At 32.1% G+C, this 16,144-nt stretch overlaps 1 protein-coding gene across 1 annotated transcript in view; it reads right to left on the bottom strand.

Annotated features, from left to right (window-relative positions):
* Positions 1-16,144, bottom strand: part of LOC139521721 (ATP-dependent RNA helicase SUV3 homolog, mitochondrial-like) — a 23,361-nt gene continuing 7,217 nt past the window's right edge. The window contains exons 5-15 of the mRNA XM_071315283.1: positions 13,366-13,534; positions 11,097-11,208; positions 6,359-6,528; positions 5,326-5,377; positions 4,892-5,020; positions 4,484-4,577; positions 3,589-3,808; positions 3,100-3,180; positions 1,564-1,743; positions 820-965; positions 1-452 (exon numbers count right to left, since the gene is read on the bottom strand). Of these exons, the coding sequence (XP_071171384.1) occupies positions 29-452; positions 820-965; positions 1,564-1,743; positions 3,100-3,180; positions 3,589-3,808; positions 4,484-4,577; positions 4,892-5,020; positions 5,326-5,377; positions 6,359-6,528; positions 11,097-11,208; positions 13,366-13,534 (1,777 nt within the window). The 3' untranslated portion in view covers positions 1-28. The remainder of the gene's footprint in view (positions 453-819; positions 966-1,563; positions 1,744-3,099; positions 3,181-3,588; positions 3,809-4,483; positions 4,578-4,891; positions 5,021-5,325; positions 5,378-6,358; positions 6,529-11,096; positions 11,209-13,365; positions 13,535-16,144) is intronic.

Consider the following 16,144-nt stretch of genomic DNA (forward strand, 5'->3'; position numbering starts at 1 on the left):
AAAGAAATAAACAACTTTAATAAAATTATCATATTTTCTTAATTGGTTTCCTAGAAGTTCTAACATGTCTGTTTCGTTTTAAATGTTGTTCAGACCATTCTGCTTTTAATTTTTCTAAAATTTCAGGTGTTAGAATATTTGATTTCAGTAAATTCTGAGTTAATTTTCCTTCCACATTTGAAGGGGCTTTAGGTGATTCGGTCTGGTCTTTTTCAACATTATTTTTACGATTTGGTTTAAATAATTTGCCAACTTCGTTGAGTAGTCCACCGAGAATTGAATCTGACTCATCACTAAGGTCTGGAGTGGCTTCCTTCGAAGCTTGTATGGACGATTCAGTCGTTTTTAATAATACGGTAATTCTCTGAACTGCTTCCTGAATTATAATATCTAATTCTTTTTGAGTTTGTTGCACTGCTTCAAAATCTGGGAACATTTCTGGAAACCGGAACCTATCAAAAAATAATATTTACTGTTCTTATAAATTCAGCTATATCTAATAGAAAAACAAAGGATATTGGGTATCCATCAATTACACAAAATGTTTGATAAAGTTGAATTTGTATCACAAGACATTCCATTTTAATTTAATAATTTTTTTTTTTCACTCTTTGAAGCACAGATAACTTTTGGTTCCTTATTTAAACTTTATTCAGGGCTTCTTTTTTTTTTATAGCTGACTTTATGGTATGGGTTTTACTCATTGTTGAAGGCCATACAGTTACAAATAGTTGTAAACTTTAAGTCATCTGGTCTCTGAAGAGTTGTCTCATTGGCAATCATACGACATCTTCTTATTTCGTAAATACATCTATTTACCGAAGCCAAAGGTACAGATCAAACACATCAAAAATATCCTCTAGATGGACAAGATCAGTTATGGTCTTTGGTTCACTTATAGTTCCTATCTGTCCACACAACCAATCAAATGTCAATGGCTCTCCAACATGAAGCTGTCTTGCAAACTAAAGTGAAAATTAAAAGAATGATATCAAGCACACCCTGAGACCATTCTAACTTTCAGATGATGTACACATAACAATTATACCATGTTCTGCTTATTCAGTAATTTTTTCATGCATTCTTTATTTAGAAATTTTATCATGCATTGTTAGTCCACTCAAAATGAGTTTTAACCTCAAAACTAATTGCAACAGAAAATGTTTTAGTTCTAATCTAAAACATTAAGCCCTTAATATACACAGAAAAAAAATACATAAAATCTAACATGAGGAAAACTCAAAATCAGCATTTTTTTTTTGGCATAGTCTTTTTTTGTAAATTTTTGGTTGAATTTCTTAAAATTTATGTTAAGTATGATACTTTGACAGGGTTATAAGTTCGTATTTGAATATATTATATAATCTTCTGCACATGAAATGTACAAAACCGAAGTGTTATTTTTTGTGTGTGCATTTTTCATTAAAGAAATTACAAATTTAAGGCCATTATCTCATTGTATTTTGACACAAGTCACTGGGAAATATTAGTATTTTGTTAAATGCTGAAATATATGATTCAAACTTTGCAATAAAACCAGATTCATTTTAATGCTATAATTACCTTTTGAAACATGGAGCACACAAATGCTTTATTTCGTGATATTGGAGAACAGCATAAAACATATCTAACTCTCAATGTTAATGGTATATGCTCTATCATTTCAGCAAGGATTTTAAAATCATCCAAGTTACACATGAAAAAGTTATCGTTATCTAACTCCGACAAAACTATAAAAATATCCTGGAAAAAAAGAAATATGCATCAGATTTACTATAAGTTTTTAGCATCACAAGAAACTTAAACAAGATTAACCAATACAAAACAAAAGAAAAATAAATAATAATGTATTGCAGTCTAATGATAGATGGATGTTTAATATAGTGACAAATGTAATGCATTTACAGGACAAAAACATGTTAGTGAGATTTAAATATGAATCATGCTTTGTACTAGACCGACACACTGAGCCAAATTATTAAGGTGCTTTTTTTACACGGTAGCAGTCAGCAGGCAGACATGTCACCCTACCCAGACACATTATTTTGACTTCCAGCCTACCTGTCTTTGCTCTTTATCCTTTAATGATGCATAAAAAAAAAAAAAAAAAAAAAAAAAAAAAAAAAAAAAAAAAAAAAAAAACGGGTTATGTTCTTCTCGTATATTTTATGATAGTATGATACTAAACCCCTAACGGGAGGGATTGTACCTGATATTCATATGATGAAGACATAATCTTTCAATCAGTTTAATTGAGGTCTGGAGCTGGCATGTCAGTTAACTGCTAGTAGTCTGTTGTCATTTATGTATTATTGTCATTTTATTTATTTTCTTTTGTTACATCTTTTGACATCAGACTCGGACTTCTCTTGAACTGAATTTTAATGTACGTATTGTTATTCTTTTACTCTTCTACATTGGCTAGAGGTATAGGGGGAGGGTTGAGATCTCATAAACATGTTTAACCCCGCCGCAATTGTGCGCCTGTCCCAAGTCAGGAGCCTCTGGCCTTTGTTAGTCTTGTATGATTTTAATTTTTAGTTTCTTGTGTATAATTCGGAGTTTAGTATGACGTCCATTATCACTGTACTATTATGCATATTTTAGGGGCCAGCTGAAGGACACCTACGGGTACGGGAATTCTCGCTACATTGAAGACCCATTGGTTGCCTTCGGCTGTTGTTTGCTCTATGGTCGGGTGGTTGTCGCTTTGACATATTCCCCATTTCCTTTCTCAATTTTATGCTTAGCAAAGAAGCAACAAATTTCAAATTTAAAAAAAATATCAAATACCCAAACAGGTTCATACCCAAAATATGTGGCACTCAAATCAAACAGCCCACCATAAGGCAACAGAGGCTGTTGCAGTCTTACAAAGTCAAGTGTTCAAAGGTGACTTTCAAAAAGTTAAATTTAATGGTCTTAAATAATGCAACAGGAACAATGCAGCACCAAAAATTCCCATCAATTAAAAGATTTTAATTTCACTTTCAATAAATCAGTAAACAAGCATTAAAATGTTATCTAAATCTATTAAACCTAATAAATTTTTTTATTCTTCTATCAAATATAATATTTAATTTTTTAAAATCTACTTACTATAAGATTACATAATGTGGCACTAGGGAGATGATATGCAAATAATTCTATCTGATCTGCAGTAGGATGTAAGCCAGCTTGCTGAAAAAGACATTAAATTTTTCAAAGCAAACATGTCTAGAACTGATCTGATGGCCATTGGAACACCAGTCTGATTTAAAAAGGGTTTAATAATAATGATGAAGTAATTTTGAGATAACATTCTTCACAACAAATTTACTACGAGCCTGAAACTTGTTCATGTAACAATAATGCTAGACAAGTACATAGGGGTAAATCAATTTAGCTTAAACTCATGATCAGTGAAAGTGCTGAACTAGATATACTTCGATCTTTTGTTTTAAAGAACTCAGCTTGGAAAAATGCCCTAGAGCTAGCACTCAGATATTCAGTGATTTTTTGGGCATTGCTCTTAAGAATATCATATTCTGCATACAAATAAGAAGACACAACAAAATGTGGCATTTAACCAAACAAACAAATCTATACCTTTATACTATCTACAGATCTAGTTATTATATCTGTTAATAATTGTAAATCTTTCCTCCTAAATGTTGTCACTTCTCCATGTTCAAATTGTGTTCCAAATCTGCCTGCCCTGCCCCCTATCTGAAGAGCTGTGGATGTATCGACAACATCAATCTCAACTTGACCATTGTCCATAATGGTAGGTTTTGTTAGAGAGTAAAATATAACTCTTTTAATCGCTCTATTTAAAAGAAGATATTAAAATGTTGATATATTATCTTGTTCAATGCATTTGCAATAAAGTAAATATACCATAAAAACTGTATCACTGACATCAGAAGTAACAACTAGTTTCTTCGAGTAATAATAATCTTATTAAATCAAATACAAAGTCCTGAATTAAAAATTAAATAAAGGTTTTATTTTACAAATCCAGAAACATTTTTGAACAAATTTCTTCAAGCTCTTTTCATACAATATCTTATGACTAAAACTGACCACAGTTATACTGATTATTTCAATACTTTTATTGTAAAAGTTCTAATGAAAATGGCAACTGACTTCATTTCCAAAATCTTGAATTAAGAAAAACATTGACATAATAACCTCCCCCCCAATCCCTTAATTTTTAACATCGAACTGTAGTTAACATCTATCTTTACTTCTCTTGTATTAATTTGAAGAAAAAAAATATGTATACTAGTTCAGTGATAATGGATGTCATATCAACTCCGAATTATACACAAGAAACTCCTGACTTCAGACAGGTGCAAAATTGCGGCGGGGTTTAACATGTTTATGAGATCTCAACCCTCCCCCTATACCTCTAGACAATGTAGAAAGGTATAAATGCATAACAATACGCACATTAAAATTAAGTTTTTCCTACTTTGTCCATCCTAAGTAAAATACTCACAAATTAAGTCCCATTCCAATAGCATCTGTAGCAACCATTACTTTACAGGGATCATTGGGATCATTAAATCTGGCAGCCTGGGCTAATTTAGCTCCTACACATTGAAAGTAGTACATGTTGTAAAACAGTATAATTTTCTTATATTATATTTACAATATCTATGAGCTACTTATATATATATATATTCAATTTTATTCTGTACTTCTGTATTTTCCTAAGAACAATGTGTTAGCATTTTGCCAGACTTTTCAATATTACTGTTATACAATATCAATATTTTCAGTCAAAGGTGATTAATTAAGATAAAGCCTCGACAGAAAGTCCTTTGCAAACAAAACAAGTGAAAGAGAACACACTAGTTTGATACCTACAGGTAATAAAAGCACCAATTTATGTAGATTTTCTTACCTGGAGGTAGTCCACCATATATAACAGCACATTGTATTCCCTTTTTTTCCAATTGTTGGCTCACAAAGTATATATCATTTTTACTGAAGCATACTATACAATCACCAGGCTTTATATTGTCAAAACTTTCTGAAAAAAAAAAAATGCAAATGTTAAAAACTTTATTACTTTACCAGCCACGTAAAGTTTTGTATGAAACATTTATAAGTAGATCATTATTTTTTCTACATTTAAGTGCAGTTCAAAGAGTTCTTAAGGCATTAAAAATTTCATGAAAATAAAAAATACTGCCAAATTACATATAATTTCAATTAATTCTAGAAGAAAACAAAAATCAAACCAGTCAAATACCTTAAGAATTTTACAATGCTATGATCTAACATCCTTTTCTTTCCGGTAAAATTTTGTTAAATATATATTATAAATAATCTTACCAACAGCTTTATCAAGATAAGCTAAATCTGTTAATCTTTTGTAATATTTCACCTTCAAAATATAACATGAACACTATCAAACATGTCAAATGAAAAAATCAAAAACTTTGATTCATCTTTCATAATAAAGAATTGATGCATATAACATTAGTGATATGCAAATGGAACATAAAAAATCTCATGACTGTATATAAAGACTAGTGTGAATTCATTATTATTTGTTGGATACTGATTTTTTCGTGAATTTGGTGGATACCAGGAAACCATCTGACAACTCCCTATGTCGAAGGAATGACCATATTTATGCAAACTTTGGCAAAATCATGAAATCAAATGACCACAAAAATGCAAATTTTCCTCAATTAACAAAAATTGATATCCACGAAAAATTTAAAAAAAACTCAGTATCTTTATTTGTTTCAATGAATAAGATTTCTCTTGACAAATTGCTTTGGTATTGAACTTTCCAATAAAACTGTTTCTTAAATTACATCATAAATGCAGAGAATTACTGACAACCAGCAACACAAAAGCAACATCTAAGTAGACCTTTCCCAGCATGAAATTGCTTTAAAAAGGCAGTGCCCAGCTTATAAAAGGGACATCTGTTACCACCCAGACTAATCAAACCAATCCTTAAAACAGGATCTTTGTACGATAGGTCGGGTCTAAGAGACAAAGAGAAACAACTGCCAGGAAAAATCTACACCTTGGGCTTCCCCATTATCTAGATCAATTCTATACAGCTCAGCTGTCAATTAGTTTGTGAGAATTCCATAGGTGATCCAACACCTTTCAAGTTGTCAGTATTTAACAAGATGCCTTTTATCTGATCCAAATTTTAAATGGAATAGCTTATATTTTCAAATTTGTACAATCACCTGTGAAGACTCCTATTAATAAGATTATTCCATTAAGACAAAATGAACATAAAACTACTGTGATTTTTTATGTTAGCACCTTGCATATTTCTTTGCAACAATTATTATTATGAAAAAGTTTATAATTTGATCCACAAGTTGAATATACCCACCTCTACATCATCACCAGTGTGTAACATAAGTTCTCGGACCAAATCAATACCACCAGCCTCCCCACATAGATGTATTTCCTTGGCACAAAGTCCCAGTAAAGCTCTAGTCCAGGCCCATCCACGACCTTTGTCCCTAACCATCTGTATTTCATCTATCACAGCTACTTCATCTGTAGTAGGATTTGTATAAGAATATTTAAAGATAGATAGAATAAGTATCATCTACTTGTCATGCTAGTAGAAGGAATAAATAGTTTTTTTTTTATAATTTAACTAGAGGCTCTTAAGAGCCTGTGTCGCTCATCTGTAATTACTGATGCTTTGAAATCATGTAAAATAAGGTTAATCATCAATCATAATTAATGATATTACATTGTGTAGATATTAGATATTATAATGATGTATAAAATAATTAAAAAAAACGGCAAAATTTCCGTAAAATTACTAACTCAGGGACAGAAACCCAATAATGGGTTGTCGGATTCGTTTGAAAATTTCAGGGCAGATAAATCTAAATCTGATGACCATTTTTGACACCTGTCAGAATTGCTTTGAGATATAAGCCAAAAACTGCATTTTCCCTCCTATGTTCTATTTTAAACCATGTAGGCCATGATGTTTGGAAGGTGAGGTCAATGTACACATTTTTTAAAGTAGATACCCTAATGATGATTGTGGACAGGTTTGCTGTTACAAAATGTTAGAAATTATTATAAATTGCGGAAAGTATCTCCCTCATGTAAAGCTCTGATTCCTTTCACGGATTTGGTTATACTTTTTGGACCTTTTGAATTATAGCTCTTCATCTTTTATATAAGCTTTGGATTTCAAATATTTTGGCCACAAGCATCACTGAAGTGACATGTATTGTTGAAATGCGCATCTGATGCAGGAAAATTGGTACCATTAATGTTATTGGTTAAATTTGTTTATGTAGTTTCTGAGGAGAAGATTTTTGTAAAAGATTACAAAAATTTCGAAAAATTGTTAAAATTGACAATAAAGGGCAATAACTCCTAAAGGGGTCAATTGACAGTTTTGGTCATGCTGACTTATTTGTAGATATTACTTCGCTGAACACTAAAGCTGCTTACAGTTTATCTCTATCTATAATAATATTAATGATAATAATCAATCAAAGAGCTGATAGCTCTGAAGTGGAAGAAGGTGAATAAAAGGTAACTTGAATTACCATAAAAGCAGCCCCACTTACCCAGGCTGCTTTGTTCCATTATCATTAAAATGTATTTTTTTTCTTCAAACAAGAAAAGGTCATAAGTACATGGATTTCCCATCCGTACAATCATTTTCTATGTTCAGTTGACTATGAAAATTAGGTAAAATCTTTAATTTGGCAGTAAAATTAAGAAGATCATATCAAGAGGAACACTGTGTACTAAGTTTCAAGTTGATTGGATTTCAACTTCATCAAAAACTACCTCGACCATAAACTTTATAAACAGAAGCAGGACGGACGGACAGACTAGAAAACATATTGCCCATAAATGGAGCATAAAATAGTAAGACTTGTTACATACCCGCCAACTTTTGAAAGTTCCCATATGGGTTTTTACTGCACAGCAACAATTTTAAAGGTTACAATTTTTAGCGACGTATTTTGCAAGATCTGGATTGTCTAGAAAAAGTGTCATATTTGTATGATGAACTTACATGCCTTTTCCTTAAGTCTCTTTGCATGATTCTAGTTATATATTAAATCGGTAGAAAAAATATACATGAAGCTAGCAGACCAGGGTTTATTTTCCAGATTAAGAATATTAGATGCTTGTTGAAATTTCCAATTTTGAATTATGCACAAAGATGGACCTTTAACAGGTTGGGAACAACACTCCAAATGAGGGTAACCTAACTGGAAGATCATCACAACCCACTGTAAAAAATGAGCACAAAAAAGGTCATTTATATTCATATTATTTGATGAAACTTTTCCCCAAGAACTATGCATCTATTAAGTACTGAATGGTCAAAACACCATGTTTTTTTATCGACATAAATTTTGTTTCATTTTTATAGTTCCCTTATTGCCTCTCTATTTGAATAAAATAAAATAATAAGAAGAATCTGTTTCTTGTTTTGTTTTGTTTTTGACAAATGATTGTTCACTACTTGCAAATGAATCATTATATTTATATATCTTATCTGTATATATTTTTGTTCATGTCTCCATCTCCTTATCATTTGTAAATGTATAGACAAATAAGAAAGAAATAAGCTCCACATGTATATTTGCAACATCGTAAATTAATTTAAAAAAATAACATACACTAACACTAGTACTGCATGGCTTTTAAGCATTATGAAAGTCATATTTGTAGAAATCTTAAAGACTTAAAAACAGTGTAAAGTGTCTTGCTATTTCTTAGCTTACACAATAAAATGTAATAATATATACTAACATTTACAAATTTAAATTTGAAGATTTTACTAGGAATTAATTTAACTACTAAACCTTTTATTAGACTAGTTGCACATATTGTGTGTTGGCTTGTAATCAGTAATAAACAAATTTATAATATAAACTTCAATTTAATCCTTGAAAGGAGGTCTAGATTGCTAAAATAGTTTATAAATTTTAATTTTTTTATTTGTCCAAAATCATTTAAATTCATTTAATCAACATCCTTTTATGATTATTTGATTAAAATATTAATCATTTATAGTCTTTTTACAATTTACATTTTTAAAAGCAAAATAACTGAAAACAGGATAAAACAAAGGGAAGTAACAAAAAAGTATTTCAATATTCCCAATACACATCGTTTTGATAACACAACGGCAGTTAGCCAGAGGTAAACATCGTTGATTACCAGTATGTTTGACACCCAAGCTGTCAAGTGAAGCCATATAATTATACATCTTTTTTGATGTTCAGGTAAAATTTAACACAGGTGTCAATTACACCGTACAGTAGTAAGAAATGATCAAATATGGCGTCTGAAAATTTTTATTCATGAAATATTTCATACACGGGAGTTTTTTCTCCTAAACAGGAGGACGGGAGGAGACCCCTGAAAACGGGAGTTTTGTACACGTAATACGAAAGGCATCTAATTCACATGACAAAGGAAAACCATGAATAAAGACAACACTTTATATATCCTTTTTATTTATATAAAAACAAAATCTTCTTGTCTGCAGGATTGCAAATACGTATAAACTTCAAGGGCGAACTTGTTAAAAGGGCGAGTTGTCCCGATACCAAATTCACGCATGCGTAATACAAATATCTACAGTTAAAACATCCTGTTACAAGTAAACAAATAACTTTAATGTGGATGGGATGAAATCTAATAATTTACATAAATAAAAGGGTTATATTTACGATAGTGATTGTTTTACAATCATAATTTACAAATTAAATGATTCAGATGCCTAATCATGTGTAAAAATCGGTGTCAGGAATCTAGTGTTTAAGTTGTTTTGAAATTGTAATACACGAAATGAATGCGGCATACGGAGACTCAATGCCAATGGTCAGCCCCTTAAGTCTTCAGAAGACTTGACGTCTTCTTCCACTAAAAACTGCAAAATTTCCTGAAAAATTACCAATTTATGGGGCAGCAACCCAACAACAGGTTGTCTGATTTGTCTGAAAATTTTAGATACATCTTGTCCTGATAAGCAATTTTACACCATGTCAGATTTGCTCTAAATGCTTTGGTTTCAGAGATACAAGCCGAAATATACATTTTACCCCTATGTTCTATTTTTAGCCAAGGCGGCCATCTTGGTAGGCCAGCGGGATCATTGGACACATTTTTTAAACTAGATACCTTAATAATTATTGTGGCCAAGTTTGATTAAATTAGGCCCAGTGGTTTCAGAGGACCAGATTTTGTAAAAGCTAACGACAGACGACGCTGACAATGAACACCAAGTGATGAGAAAAGCTCACTTGGCCCTTCGGGCCAGGTTAGCTAAAAACCAGTTACTACTTGGTTGAAATGTGTTTTCTAATAAATTGAAAGGCAATAGATTGTAGTATATAAAATTTGTAAGTGATTTAAATCCACTCACTATTAGGTTGTTCCTTTATTAGTTGATTTGGAATTGTTCTAGTTAGACATAAAATTTTGAGGAATGTGTCCATGGGACGCCACGTTTTAATATACAGCATTATTATAGTTTTTTAATTAACAAAGGGTCCTTCCTCAAGAATGGCTATAGTGATGCCACATAATTTCCACCTTGATCTGTGTTCAGTGTTAATAAGCATTGTGCATTATTCATCAATGTTTCCATTTATAAGGGGACATAACTCAAGAAGGGTGAAAGCAATGTAAGTAAAGTTACTAACAATGTGTATGATGATTTCTACAAGCTACATGATTTGAAATTCATCAAGTTACTTACAATGTTTATTTACTGATGTCATTTCTACAGTACAAGCTACATGATTTGAAGGTTCATCAAGTTACTTACAATGTAAACTTACTGATGTCAGCCAAATGGTTTGAAGGTTCATCAAGCTACTTACAATGTGTATTTACTGATATATTTACTGATGTCATTTCTACAGTTATCAAGTTACTTACAATGTGTATTTACTGATGACATTTCTACAGTACAAGCTACATGATTTGAAGGTTCATCAAGTTACTTACAATGTATACTTACTGATGTCAGCCAAATGGTTTGAAGGTTCATCAAGCTACTTACAATGTGTATTTACTGATATATTTACTGATGTCATTTCTACAGTTATCAAGTTACTTACAATGTGTATTTACTGATGTCATTTCTACAGTACAAGCCACATGATTTGAAGGTTCTCCATCTTCACTGGAGTATCTCCTTTCTTCTCCAGTAACAAGGTCACAAGGAGTTCCCTAAAATTAAATCAATGGTTTTTAAATCATCTTATGATATTAAAAAGTTATGCAATATGAAAATGAGAGGATGATGTATGATATCCTAACAGACAATTAACCACCACAGTAAAGAGAACAAGGAAGTAAATAACCACATACCACCTTTAATGATAAGTAGAAACTCAAATCATATATTACATATAAACTATATATTCAGAATGTTTGTTGTCTCTTCTTTTTAGATTGTTTTCATAATTTGTCATTTTTGTTTTCTTAAAATCTGTATGATTGTGACAAACATGTTGAATCTCACACACCAATTGGCCGTTTCAGAATCTAAAGGACTATGGGTAATTTCATTGTTCGTACCCCAAAATGAAAATAACGTTATGTCATTGGATGAATTTCCATTGTTTAGGACATTATTAACCAATCACGACATTTTGGTGTTCACTTTTGAAAATATTACCCAGAATGCATTAGATTCTGAAAAGGCGAATTTTGTTTATATATGTTCATTACTTCTGTTTAAAGAATGTGTAAATTGAACAAATCTAAGTATCTTAAATGAAACAAGGAATGAGCTGTCAAATTGACAGCAAACTGTGTTTTCTATATATATTTTGAAAGTCACTTTCAGAGTGAGACTTAGAGACTTTTTTGACATTCCACATTCTTAGCCTATTTTCCAATCTATCAAGGACTATTACACCTGAACAGCAAAAATGAAAATCAACAATATTCAGCCGCCTGCCATATTATATTTATAAATATTTTTTTCTTTGGAAAATCCAGTTAATAATTAAATTAATGTGCTTGCATTGATTTATATCATGAATGTAAGGATGCTAACAAAAGGTCTATGTATGTGTTGATTTAGATTTAATTCATGGCAGCCATAGATTTGTTTTTCTTTAACCATGGGTTGGGCATTTATATTCGATTATTTAACCCTGAGCATTAATGTTAGCAAGGGGTAAAATACGAATATTTATGCCCAACCCATGGTTAAATGGAAACAAATCTACGGCTGCCATGAATTATTTCAATTCTAATAGGACAAATTCAGTAATTTAGTTATCTGTGAAAGCCCTATACATAGAATAGTGTTTTGGCTGTTCTGTTTTACTCAATTTTGATAATATTAGTAATATTATATAATTCAATGATTATTTTTTTTTTAATCACATTTTTCACTTATGTATTTTCTTCCAATGTAATTTTATTTGTTCTTAGGCGTACAAGAAGCTTTGAAACGCCCAGTATTTATATTTGATTATTTGTTTACAGAAACATATTTGTGATGGCACCTTGTTTCGTTGCCATGCCAAGACAATAACATCATTTCGCGGAATTTTTCATTTTATGAAATTTTACCATGAAAAATAAATTGAAATGAACTGATTTGTTTATTTCTAATAGAGATAAATAAAGATTCTACCACTGCATCGAGTGTGATATGATATTTATCCATTCCAGACATCTAAATTTTCAAATTTAAAATGTGAGGCTCCTGAGCATTTAAAATATTTAAAATTTAGTTGTTGACAGTGGATAAATATCGTATTACACAAGATTTGTTGGTGGAATCTGTTTCTCTAACAATACACACACAAATTCAATACTTCTTTTCAAATGATCTGCAAAAAGATGTGATGTCATCAGACATGGTTGCCTTTTTTGTGCCGTCACAATAGAAATTGAGAGGAAAGCAAGAAAATTCAACTCCATAATTGAAATTTTAACAAATGAGAAACTGAGATCAAACGATCCACACGTTAATTAAATAAAAATAATCAACATGTCAGGAAATGGATAAATCGTGTAAGAATTAGTGAAATATATTGTATCTGAATCTTAGCCTGGGGATATCTGGCAGTATAAATAAGTTGTTCGTAATGCAGAACAGCCATTTTTTAGTATTACTGTATTTGGGCTAAAGGTAAATATATTGTGATTAGAAAAGCATACTTTTCACTCCAGGATCATTATTCTTCTGCCAGCTGAGCCTTGCATGCATCTAAAGTATTATTGCATCACATGGGAAAATTACATATACTTATAACTATGACCCAGAAAAATATTTCATAAAGGGTAGTTTCATTGTCTATTTATTAAAATTAACAAAGTTTTGATGCTGGATGAAATCTTAAAGAAAAGAGCCTTAAACCATACCTTATCGTTACATTTATTGTAGACCTCTGCAGCCAGTAGTCTAAGGGGACCACAATAGACCCCAGATTTGGCTGCTGTTAATCTCTGTAAAGCATGATAAGTTTTACCACTGTTAGTAGGACCTGCATGATATATTATCTTCCTATCGATGGTTCTGGCCTCCTGGTACCTGAAATAGGGTGTTTTTTTGTTAATTGAAGTTGACAAATATTATATCATTTAATCAGTCTTAAACTCTTGTTTTCCCAAACAACAAGATCTACATATGAACCAATAACAATATCTACATCTACATTCTATGCTGATCTGTTAAACTTGACCAATACTCAACGCTTCCAGTAGGCGCTAGAAAAAGAATAATTTTGTAAGATAACCAAAGAATATACATGCAAGTATAAAGTATGACAGCAAAAAAATAAAATAATAATAAAGCAATGTATAAAAAAAGGGGGGATCCCATTTGCTTTTCGTTCATCTGGCCTGAACCAATCCTGCTTCTGTGGCGGTACCAGGAAAATAATCCCCGCCTGCTCAGCTCCAGTCCATCATTTGACTTACTTGGCAAATGGGAGACTATACAGATTAGAAAGTGTTGAAAGCTGCCTCTTGAAGGATACCAAGGAGGGACCCTCAGCTGTTGTTGCTAGTAGTGAGTTATAAACGGTCACAATTCTTGGGGAAAAAACTGTATTTGTAGTCATTAGTCATTTGTTGAATATTGCCGGAACTTCTTGGTATGTGATGATCTTGTTCTCGATGACATTGCTGTTAAGTATGTGTCACATGGTATATCCACAAGACCATTAACCACTTTGTAGAGTAATGTTAGCTGTAATTTAACTCTTCTGTTTTCCAATGATTCCCAGTCTAGTTCTTCTAACATGCTACCCACACTACTGGTGTTCCTATAGCGGTTAGTGGCATAACGGGCTGCACCAACCTGGACCATTTCAACTTTTTTCACTTGCTCTTTTTGGTATGGATTTTTTGGATTGTCCAAGTTTGATCTGATCGTTGCAACTTGATATGCGTTTGTCTTGGTTTCACTGTTTGATGTTCTTAGGTTGCGTTTTAGTAATCCTAGCATGCTGTTTGCATTTTTAGTTACTTTATTGATGTGTTGTTTCCAGGACAGGTCTGATTCAATGTCAACTCCAAGGTATTTGGTACTTTTTGATATTTCTAGCACTTGTCCTGTAAGCGTGTATAAGTGTGTTATTGGTAATCGTGATCTGGTGGTAAATTGTACACTGCACTTCTGTGGCCGAGAGTCCATGCCCCAGGTTTTTCCCCATTCTGCAAGTTTGTAGAGATCGTCTTGTAGTATATCAGTATCAACAGTAGTAATTATTGTTCTGTATGCTATACAATCGTCTGTAATTAGTCATGTGTTGGATGTTATGTTGTCAGGTAAGTTATTGATAAATAGGAGGATTAGTAAGGGTCAAAGTACAGCCCTTTAGGGGACTCAACTAACCACATGTACAGGAACTTACTCTGAAGATTCTCCCTCAATGATGACTTGTGGGGTACGTTCAGCTAGGAACGATTGAATCCACTTGCGTGTTTGTCCTGCAACTCCATAATGCTGTAGTTTGTTTAGCAGCCGTTTATGTGGGACACGATCAAAGGCCTTAGAAAAGTCAAGGATAACCATATCAATCTGCTCTCCTCTGTCTAGAGCTGATGCAAGCTCATGACAAAGCGTGATGAGTTGAATTTCACAGCTTCCTCTTGCTCTAAAACCATGCTGACAGTTGGTGAGTATTTTGCGATTGTCTAGATGTTTCAAGGTGTTACTGACAATGATGTGTTCCAGGAATTTACAGCATAGACAGGTGAGTGAAATGGGTCTATAGTTGATAGAATCATATCTGTTTCCTTTCTTAAATATTGCTGTTATGTTTGCTTGTTTCACATCTTCTGGCACTGTACCAGATCCAATACTGGCATTACATACAATGCATAAAAGGGTTGCTATGTTGTCAGCACATTCCCTTAGGATTCTGGTGGTATTTTATCAGGGCCGCATGCTTTACTTGGGTTGTATCTGTTCAATAGCTTTCTTACGCCTTCTGTTGTGACTGTCATCTCTGGCATTTGTGGATATTGTTTACCTGATAGCTTTGGTATGTCTTCATTATTTTCCTTAGTAAAGACTGATTGGTATTGTCTGTTCAAGATATTAGCTTTGTCTATTGCGGTATAAAATAATCGCCCATTGTCTTTAAGAGGGTCAATCCCTGTGTTGTCCTTTTTCAGTGTTTTAATATAACTTCAAAAGCGTTTCTGTTTGTTGGGTTGGTCCTGGTGTTCATCTCCCACTTCTAGGATGTTATTTATGTAATTCCAGTAGGAGTTAGTACCCTGTTTTTTTTGTACCATTTTTTTGCCCTCTTTGTACTTCCTTATATCATATGCTTGTTTCATTTTCTTCATTCGATTATATAGTTTGTTTCTCCTTCTTATTCCGGATTGAACTTTTTTTTTATCTATCCATGGTTTTTTGGTCTTGTTACCTCTGATTGTCTGTTTTGGTAAATGCTTCTCCATTAGATTTATAAGTTTTGTTTTGAATTTTGTCCAAATTATTTCCACAGCTAAACAAATATCATAACCTTATTAGTAGAATGGAAAACTTGCATATATGATAAACATATATCAAGGTCAAATTTTATTATCATATGAATAGACTGTTTTCTAACAGACTGACAAACAAGTCAATTTTTAAATGTGCTAGTTAACAGTCAAAAGAAAGAAACATGTGATCTTTTAAAAG

Source organism: Mytilus edulis, chromosome 4 (assembly GCF_963676685.1).
Source record: "Mytilus edulis chromosome 4, xbMytEdul2.2, whole genome shotgun sequence".
NCBI classification, from domain to species: Eukaryota; Metazoa; Mollusca; class Bivalvia; order Mytilida; family Mytilidae; genus Mytilus; species Mytilus edulis.